This window comes from Ammospiza caudacuta, chromosome 3, assembly GCF_027887145.1.
Source record: "Ammospiza caudacuta isolate bAmmCau1 chromosome 3, bAmmCau1.pri, whole genome shotgun sequence".
Classification (NCBI taxonomy): domain Eukaryota; kingdom Metazoa; phylum Chordata; class Aves; order Passeriformes; family Passerellidae; genus Ammospiza; species Ammospiza caudacuta.
In genome coordinates this window covers 13516358-13526818 of record NC_080595.1, presented here as the reverse complement: position 1 = coordinate 13526818, position 10461 = coordinate 13516358, and the positions used below count along the sequence as shown (strand labels likewise).

At 44.3% G+C, this 10461-nt stretch overlaps 1 protein-coding gene across 5 annotated transcripts in view; it reads right to left on the bottom strand.

Moving 5' to 3' along the window:
* Nucleotides 1–3233: 3233 nt before the first annotated feature.
* Nucleotides 3234–10461, bottom strand: part of LCLAT1 (lysocardiolipin acyltransferase 1) — a 111706-nt gene continuing 104478 nt past the window's right edge. For all 5 annotated transcript variants that reach the window (XM_058801054.1, XM_058801056.1, XM_058801052.1 and 2 more), the window contains one exon: nucleotides 3234–7370. In XM_058801054.1, the coding sequence (XP_058657037.1) occupies nucleotides 6862–7370 (509 nt within the window). In that variant the 3' untranslated portion in view covers nucleotides 3234–6861. The remainder of the gene's footprint in view (nucleotides 7371–10461) is intronic.

Sequence of the window (10461 nt, the reverse complement as noted above, 5' to 3'; positions counted from 1 at the left end):
GCACTGAGGGTGCCTGTGCTCTGTCCCTACCCTTGGCCCACATCACTCACAGCATCTCTGACAAGAGCACCAAGGCCACCTGAGGGCTGTTGCTCAGCAGATCCTTTCCCAGGTGATCCTGTGGGATGATGCTCCATGTCCTTTGTCCTTGTGTTGGCCATGAGGATCTCACATTCTTTGTGCAGATGAACGAGCTGGCAGTGCCCACACCAGAGCCCAGTGAGGAACTGGGCCCAGTTTCTCCCTCCTTGTGTGGCTCTCCAGGGTCAGACAAGTGCAAGGAACCTGCAGTGTCAAGCAGTCCTCAAGTCCTGCTCTGTGAACTTGGCCAGCACAGCCTGATCCATGTAGGACTATTTATCCATGTAGTGGCTCCATGGATAAATATCTGCTTTTCTCCTGCTTCAAGCACAGAGGGTGTCCCAAAACCTTCTCATCTCTTACTCCTGGGAGGGAGAGAGGAGAAGAAAGGCATAGAGCAAGAAAGGAATAACAAAAGTTTTGTTTGCTGCCAAGAGAGGTTTAGCTCATTTCCCTTAAATGCTGGTTTTGCTCCTGCAGGGATTGGTGTTAAGGTGTGTGAGAAGCAGCACAATTTCAGATCCTGACCAGCTCATGTCCAGGACTGTGCATGATTGTCTGATCATCAAGTGCTGGAAGGTTTCCCTGCTGTAACCTTGAGACCAACCCATTGGCTGATCATTTGTGCCCATCACAAAGCACCAAGAAAAGCCCTGGGAAATTGGGGACCTTTCCTTAGGTAGCTATAAAAAGGGCACTTGAATGGAGTGGGTTCAGTGCTGAGTTTCAGAGAGCTCTTTGAGCAGCACGGGCAGGGGGTGCAAAGTTGTAGGAAGCAAACCTCGGGACCTACCAGCAGGCAGAACAACTCCACTTGAATAATTTCTGTGGATAATCGGGAAGGGAAACCAACTGTGCCAGTGGGGAGGGGGATGATGAGGCAGCTCCTTGCCAGGAAGGTGAGGAAGCACCTGGCTGCCAGGCAAAACATGGATTGCATAAGGCAGCACTGCTACAAGTGATTTTGCAAGATTCCCTGGAAAGGTGGGTAGCTTCCCAGCCTGCCAGTGGGAATCTTACTGACAGTGAGGGATTATTCTATCCTTAAAGAACTCAGGGTCTTGCACAATTGTCAGGAAAAGAAGCAGGAGGAACCATTTGAATATCTTTAAACATCAAATGAGAAATGTGAGCACAGAGAGGAGACAGCACCCTGAGTAGCGACAGGAACACACAGGCAATGCCAGCATTGGTGGGCAGCCTGTCAGGTAAGAACAGAGAGACTCCTGGGGCAGTCCAATGGTCCTGCTGGGAGCCACCCTATGCTGGATGCTCCTTCTCTTCTCACTTTCTCAAAAGACATCTAAGTAAAGAAGTATTTTAACACAGACCTTTTCCTTCGGCCTCTAGAACAGGATGACAAGCTCCCAACAGCTGCACCCAGCACTGGCAGGAGCCAACACCTTCCCTAGCACTCTATCCTGCTAGACCTAACATTTCCCTCCTCTTTGGGCTCAGTGTTAATCTACATCCATTCCCCTGGCTGACTGGACACCCAGCTATTCAAAGAGCAGAGCAAGCCTTGAAGGAAGGGGAAGAAACAGTGCAGGGGGGCAGAGGGCAAGACCCAGCAGTGATGTGGGTGCCAGGTTAGGGCTCTGCAGAAAGCTGTGCCTCCTGCTCCTCCCACTGCATCTCCTCGTGCTCTCACTCCATGCAGAAGCTCATCCTCCTCCATACCTGTCCTGGGGATGCAGAAGCAATGCTGAGGCCTGAGCCCCTTCAGCTCTTCTCTCTGATAAGCTGGAGGTGCTTCTCTGCTCCCTGAAGCTGTGGGCATAGAACCCTGAGGCTGTGGGTTGCCACCTCCTCCCCCAGACAAGCAAGATGGGGAGAGAAATGCAGGCAAGAGGTTGCTGACCACCAAAACCATTACACTTACCTGCACATCTGCCTCTCTCATGCATAAAGCACCTCAGATGCAGCAAACTCTCCCATCTTCTACTGAGGGCAGCAATGGCCACCTGAGAAACAGTACTCCAGACAAAAACCTCCAGGAAAGGGGATGACAACCCACCTGGAGGCCCTGCTGTAACAGAACAAAGACATCTACTTAAACACTCGGGGCCTGCTATCAGCTCCTGCTTGCCCTGCAAGGACAAAGGCAAGCTCTCTCTCCCTCACCTGCCTCAGCCAAACCCTCCAGGCTGGCAGCAACCCAGCCATGCTACAAGCACAGCCCGTGCTCCCTGCTCCCAGGAGCACTGTCTGGTTGAGATCACCTGCAGTGTGATTCAAAGTTCCTATTTCCTCAGGAAATAAGACCATTTTCCCCCATCATATGGAGCTGCAAAGGAGGGATTTGGGGCAGCTGGAGGGTGAAATAACCTTTGGCCTCCATTATTAATATTTTCTGTAAGGACAAGTAAGACAGAGAAATACATTTTTTCATTGCATATTAGTGAGGAAACCAAGAAGAAGAGACAACCACCTTTCCAGGGTGACAAGCCACTCATTTTGACTTTGGGGAAAGGCTTTGAATGCTCTGAGTGTATACAGACATGGCCAATATAATTTCCAGCTGCAGAAACTGCTGCCAGGGTCTCTGTTTCTTCTTTCTGCCACAGGATGCCTGCTGGAGATGTGGGTACTTCCCTAGAGCCAGCACAGCCAGGATATTCTCACTGGGTAATCAGGAGCTGAGAAACACAGCCCTTGTGCCTCCACACCAGGTCAGCACTCAAGCAATGGAGAGAGAAATCAAGGGGCCTGTGACCTGAAGTCACATAAAGAAAGGCCCTCTAAGAATATGAACCTTGCCATAGATTTTTTTTGTGTCAGTAATTACATGGGAGGTAACAGGATACAGCTAAAATGGAGTCCTTACCCACCTATCACTACCTAAGACAGGTTATTCTTCAGCAATCCTGGTTAAGCAGCACAGCAAGGCTAAAGCTGAGCTGCAGTTCTTGCACACTCAAAGGTTTCTGTGCCTTCTTTACATGAAGAAGCTGGAAGGGAGGGTAGAGCCAGACACCCCTTTCCAGCCTCCCTTGGAGAGATGGGGGGCTCTCCTTCCACAATCCATGAGTCAAGCATGGAAACAGACACCAGTCTGCCCGAGCCAGCCAGCCATATCATAATTGGACACAAGGCTTGTTCCTTACAGGTGCAGTAAAAAGAAAACAGCAAAATTAAACACATGCAATGCTTCAGGTCTTTATTGTTGCTGTAGAGTAACTGGTACATGGTTAAAACATTCTAATAATATCATCAGTGAAATCTGAAAACTAAGGCTTTCTGTAGGTTTGCAGTGTCCTGGTGTTTTCTTTCACACAGTGCACATATAAAATCAAGTTATCAAAACACAGATCTTTTAAACAACACCGATTGATGCAACACACAAAACTAGGAACTACATCTCCTATGATCAAGACAACACCTTACAGACCAACTTTGGGCCTTGCAGCTTTGAAGTCAAGAGAAAAATGTCTTGGTCTGACATCCTGCTACCCAGATGAGCCTGATGACACAGAGAGATGGCAGGATTTCAACCTGCTGCTTGAGCAGAGAGAAAGAAACCCCTGATGCTGATGAGGAAACATTTGATTGAGCAAAGGGAGCAGCATCCTTAAAGCACAGCACTGATCCCAAACAATGTGTGCAAGACCCAGCAGGACCTGCACGCCCTGCAGACAGAGCCCAGAGGGGCACCTGCTGGGACTGCAGGAGAAGGTGAACTGGGACAAACCTGCCACTGAGATGAGACCCAGCGCCAATCCAAGTCCCATGGAAGAGGGTTGTGGGATTCCTGGAGTGCTAGCACCTTTATCCCAACAGCACTGAAAAAATTTCCAAGTGATTCACCCAGCACAGAATCACAGAATGATTTAGGTAAGAAAAGATCACTGAGCCAGCACTGCCAAGTCCACCACTAAAGCCTTAAATGCCAACTTTGTGATCTTTGATAAAGGAGACAGGGTAGGAACAAAGTAGTCTCCAAGAAATCTGTATATCAGAACCTTTTCATTAAACAGCTATATTTTCACCAGAGGGGAAAAAAACATTCACAGAAAAATCTTCCAGCAGTTCCTTAATCACTTTTTGAACAAAGAAGCTTCTCCATCCACAAAACTTTTAGTTTTTAATCAACATTTTCCCCATCTTGCATTTCTAATTGACCTGAAAAATGATGCACATAATCTAAACATCTACATCAAACACATGGAGGAGGATTCTTCACTTACCACTCACTCTGCACCATGGAGTTGGGCATTGCAAACGTGACGTTACCAGCTGAAAAGCAGATTATTCTTTCTCTTTGATCCAAACACATTAGGGAGGAGGATGAATTACAAATTTTGCAGGATGTTTTTACCACATTACAGTAGGTTACATGTTTGGCTCCAACTGGGAGGAAATCCCTTGTAAGGGTCAACGATGGACTGCATTGACTTCATTTTCAGAGCCCAACTTTAATTACACAGAGACATAAATCCTGAACCATGCCATGACCAAGACTCACACTGGTGTTCCTGGTACATCTGATGACACCACCAAGTTCTCTGAACGACTGAGAAAAGCGTAGCTGGTATTTGATGTCACCAACACATGGAACCTGTCCTCTGAAGTCATTCCTGAAGATGATGTTAAGGCTATTGGAGTAGGCTGGCTATGGTTACTCCTGGTGTGAAAGCACAGCCATGGCTCAGGACAGACTGGAAGAAGCCTTTTAGGTCTCCTCTGCATTAACCACAAATGAGGTTTTTAGGTTTCCCCTTGCAGTGGGTTACCTGAATGTGCAGGGTATTGGCTGAAGAGAAGACAGGCTATGGAAGTGTAAGCTGCAACCACGTCTGTGGTATCACAGAACTGCTTTAAAAAAAGACCTCCTTCCACTCATGACAATGCAACACCAGTTGTCAGGTACACAAATACAAACATGAAAAAATCATTAAGCAATATAACCCTAAATATAAACCTACTTTTATTTATTTTTAAGAAAAAAGGGATTAAAAAATTTGGAGTAAACCAGATGGCTTCAAGTACTTTCCTCATAATAAACAATTAGTTATTATAAGCACAGATTAAAAAAGACTTGTCACCTTGCAAGGGACAGTTGAATAGAGGCTGGTGATTTGTCGAAAAATGGTCTTTAAAACAAACACATTAGTAAACAACATGCTTAGTGTTGTAATTTAGAAGCAAACAGGTGTGTCCACCATGCCAGCCCAACACTTGAGACACGCAGCACAGTACAAGGTACGTTTTGCACTCTGGACTTTCACATTTCACAGCAACACCACTCAACAAATGGAGCCAGGCCATCTGGGTCCAGCTCAAACAAGCCCTCATGCAATAAAAAACAAATAATTACTAAGTCAGGAAGGTTTTGCAGCAATACGATTGTTCAAGTTGTCTAAAATTTTGGAGGTTGCAAAAAAATTTAATCTGAAGACCTGAAGTATCTCCAAAGTGCTGGCAATGTTTTTGTCTTTCTCTATGTGAGCATGAACATTACTTTTATTATACATGACAAGGGATGCACTTCAAAGTGCCTTGTCTGAATTTAAGCCTTCAGGTTTTGTGAATGTCATGAAAATAAGGAAAAGTACCAAAAGTTGTGAAGGAGGTTGAAAAAGTAATGATGTCATCAGGAAACAAAGCCAGTATGCAAAGGGAAGATGCAGCTCTTCCCTGTGCTAAGTCCAAAACTCAAACCCAGCTGTTCTCTGTGCTAAGTCCAAAACTCAGAAGATCCATCTCTTGTACCACCAAGGAGAGAACTGTTGCATTTCAACAGGTCTGCCTGACATGCAAGGAACAAGCACTCTTCCTGATTATGCACATGGACACGTGAAATGCCAAAGGAAGCAATGTGAAAACCAAAATTAATACTACAAAAATTTAAAAAAAGAAAAAAATGGTATCTTGCCTACTCTGAAAACTAAATAAAATGTTTTCAACCAAAGAAGGTCTACAAGGGTACAAGGAAGCCTTTTTAAAAAACATTTTCCAGTTACTCAGAGACAAACAGCTATTTTTGCCTCTGTGAGAAAAAAAATACAAATAAACCAGCTCCCCTACCCTGCAGCTCTGCATACTACAGTAGGAACAAGTCTCCCACAGCTAACAGGGAGACTAGAACAGTATGAAACAGTGAGAGATAAAAACTGAGCTGCACAGGTCTATTAAATAATCAGCAAACACTTAAATGGAGGCAGAGTGAGCACTGTACTGCTTTCTGTAGTATGACACAAGACTGCAAGGCTTGAAAATCCTCCTGAGTGACCACGCCAGAATAGCTGAATAGTTGGTAGGTTCAGTAGTGTTTGGAAAAGCTTATGCAAAAATATTACTACAAAATAAGTTTGAGTATTTGAAATAGAAAAAAGAAACAGAACAACTTCCTGTTCAACTTTCATCTACCATCTAAACGTACCAGTTTTCCAAATTCAGTGCTTACTTCACACCAACGTGACTCTAAAGAAATCATACATCTGCCTCTCTTTGCTGAACTGTTTGGGTTTCTACATGAAACTTCAGTGCACGTCACATTTATTAATGTCCTTATGATTGTTCAGTAATCCAGCAATTTGTTTCTTAATGACAGCAGAATGCAGTTGCTAGCTGCTTGTGAGAGCAATGTCGAAATTACATTCAGAGATTAAAAACTACCATTTTCATTTGGAGCAATATCTAACATTTCTCTTTCTCTTCACAGAATCATGTGCAAATGTCTAACAATGGCGATAGTAAAAGACACTTCTCATGCAAAAATTGTTCCCTGTGCATAAAATTTGCAGGGCATCTCAAAACCACCCTTCCTCTACCCCGGAACTAATTGATTTTTACTTTTGTGTCATGAAATTTCTGTTGCTTTTTAAAATACTGATGGCAAGCGAGTTCAATGAGTTCCAGCCCACCAAACATCTTCTGCTGCACAATGAAAAAGACGATCATGGCTGCAAAGTACCACTGTGCGAAGCTGTACAGGTAGAGCAGCGCCAGCATTCCCAGCGGGAACGCCGTCCAGTAGAGGAGCGAGGCGCACTTCACGGCCAGCACCCTGAGCTCGGATTTGCAGGGTGGGACAATGCCCTGCCCAGCTGCACTGAAGCACCTTCCACCCTCGTAGAAGCACCTCAGTCTCTCCTCCTTCTCCTCCCAGCGCTGCCGGCACCAAAGCTGCAGCCCCTCCTTGGAGGTGGGCACTGTCTCGATGGGGTATCTCCGGACGTGGAAGTGAATCTCCTTCGGGAAGTTTCCTTTCAGAAGGTGCTTCTCTGTCTGCGGAATGTTTTGGGGGTATGCCACAGTTATGTCATGGATGGCATCAAGGTTGTCACCTAGAAGAAAGGTTTGGGGGGAAAAGGATCAATACGGATCATGCAACAGTCAGAATACTAATCTGCTTCAAGACATGATTGAAAACTGTCAAAATTGTGGCAGAAATCCCAGAAATCCCAGAGATACATTAACTATGCAGACTGTGTTTCATCTGCTAGAGTATCTAAAGGCTGAAAGGTCAAACTTTTCCCAATCACTGCCTGTTCTGAATCTGAACAACAAGCTTTGGGAACAAGATCACACACAGTACAAACTAATGCAGAATTACAATAGTAAGAGAATTAAGTCAAATGTAAAGGAGAGAAGAGGCACATCTGGTCTTGGATAATGAGGGCTGTATGTGAGTCTGATGTTCAGCTGTTTGGGTAAAGGGAGCACAGCTAACCATTCAAACAGCAACTGCACATTAGAAATTCAAGGGACTATTGATGAAAAAAACCCCTAGTCTTCATTAGCAGGCCTGACTGAGCCAACATTTTTGAAAGGATATCAGTATTGTCAAAGCAGGGCTTGCTAGAGCATCTTTGTTCTAAGTGTTTTTACATTTTGCACTTTCTAAATATCATCTTTATCCCCCAGCCTCTGAACAGACATTCTTTTTAGATTTCATAAAGTAAATTCTGCTAGTGTAAAACTGATCTAAAAATAGGCATGTGGTGCACTGGACGTTGCATAACTGCTAAGTTCTGCCAGCAGTGATTTATGTTGCTGTTTTTATTTGGCTGGCTGGCTCAGGGCAAAATAGAATTGGAGACTAAGAGCTGTCTCCAGTTGCAGCAATTGAAGACTTTTGTTCTCACAGATGATGCCACTTCTTGCAAAAATGATCAAAACCTACTCTTTAGCCCCACTCTTCATTTTCATTTCCTCTCCTTCCCTGGCATTTTGGTTTTTCTTTACAGCCCTAAAAATGACAGGGCCAGAATAGAAAGTTACTTTAAAAGGCCATGTTCAAAATTATGTATCTAAAGTTCAACTCCAAATATCACAAGAGGGGGAAAAACCCTATTCAGCCTTTCAGATATTTTATAACTGTGCTGTCTTGAAGCAATCTCTCTTGGATAGTTTTGTGGTAGGTTAGTTGGGGTTTTAAAGAGATTTATATGGCTCCTTGGAGGTCTATCACAGCAAAACTCAATATTCCATCTTTTGTCTAGCTCTGGGATCACCTCTGAGCTGAGCAGACAATCCTGTGTTCTGCACAGGTAAAACCTATCAGATCTCTTTCCAAGAGATACCAAAATGGATCATGTCTTAGAAACTCAGAATTACAAAGGGAAATAACTGCCAGCCTGTTGCACCTTGGCACAAAACATTTTAGTTTTGAGAGCAGCTTGCATTTTAACTCCCCTCTTCCAAATATTTCTAGCATCAGATTTACAGTCATCCTGCAGCACAGACATCCATCCCTTAATTCCTGGCCCAACCAGGGGAAGGGCTGCTACATAAACCTCCAAGAGATTTCCGTATCTTACAATCTCCTTCCTCCTGACCCTCCATAGCTCCTCAGGTTAGTGGAACATAAAATTACACACTTTACCCCAAAAGGGAGGCCAGAAAAGTCCAGCCTTCCTGATATCCTTGCATCAAAAAACACTTTTATGAAATGAGTTTTTAGCCAGATGAGTTTCTTGCACATCTTGCAGTCATTCATGCCTGGGCAGCTAAACTATCAGTCTGCCAACTGCATGAACTACTTGAAAAATCAAGGCTTTACACTTAAGGGCCACTGGCATGCAGACCACAGGTCATAAATCATCAGATCTGCTTAAGACACAGATTTGCTGACTCTGTGCAAGGAGGGCTGGCAGGACTCCCTGCACTCACATAGCTGGTCTGATGTCTTTAGCATGCAGGGATATTTCTCCCCATGAATTCCTGATCAGAAACAGGAAAGCCTCTACTCCTTGCCTATGGATCCATAGCCTCCCCAGACAAGATAGCTTCCAGCAGGGCTTCCCACCAGACTGCACATTATGGCTCCTTAGTTGGTCCCCCAGAAGAAAGCTCAAAGAGCTGCACAGAGGAGGGAGGATGTTACTGTTTCAGCATTACACATGGGGAATTTGAGGCAAACAGTGATTACATGGCCTGTTCTGTGTGTCCAGCTGGAACCACTATCTCCTCCTAATTCCAGCTGCAAGATTCACCTCTGAAAGTGTATTTTGTACAAGAAGAAAAGAAACTTCAAAGGTATATTTAGCATATCTGAAAGAACAGAAATATCAGAGAGGGAGAAGACCAGAATACCAGGTTTTATATGCAAGAGGACCCTTGCTTGGGTCATCCATATTTAATAGCTCCACACAAATGACAGCCTGAAGCTTTAATTCCCTGGCAAGGCAAGCTACAAGACAATCTGCTAAAAGGAAGAAAAGTCACCACAGCAGACAAAGCTAGACCACTCATGAGAAAGGGAATTCCCTTAGGCTAGGCTTAATCAGGCAGCTCTGAACCTGCATCCTTTGAGCATCTTTACTGTCTCTTTCCCTGTGAAGTTAGGCTGTTGTCTCTGCAGTCTGGAGATATCTAACAACATGTGTTTCAGATCCATAGCAAAGTGCCAATCAACCAGAAAATCAAGTGATCAGAAGTGAAGACATAGGGCAGTCACTCACTTAAGGATGTTTCTTCCACCTGAATTTAAAGACTTGCTTCAACAACCTGTTTCTACTAGTTTTGAAGAAAAATTTTCCCATGGGAAACCACATCATTCTATGTCTCTGGTGGGTCAAAAAAGAAGTAAGCAAACATACAGCTCAGAGAAGCTGAGGAGGACAAAACACTTCTTGCAATATTTTCAGTGACACCTGAGGGATTGTCTTTTTCCTGTGAGTATCCATGACCCCTTGAGGAAGGAATGAAGGACAAAGGAAATCAAATAATGTTCAGAGATCTGCATCTGAAATCTAATTAAGCTAAGAAACTGCTATTTAGGCTAAAACGTCAGGCAGGTAGCCCAGTTCCTCAGGACAAATAGAAACACCAATTTCAGTCGCTTTACAGTTCCATGACTTTCTTCCTGCAGTAGTGGAACTATGTATCCTTTGCACCCAAGAATAGTATTTTGTCCTATGCTTTGTAAGAGCA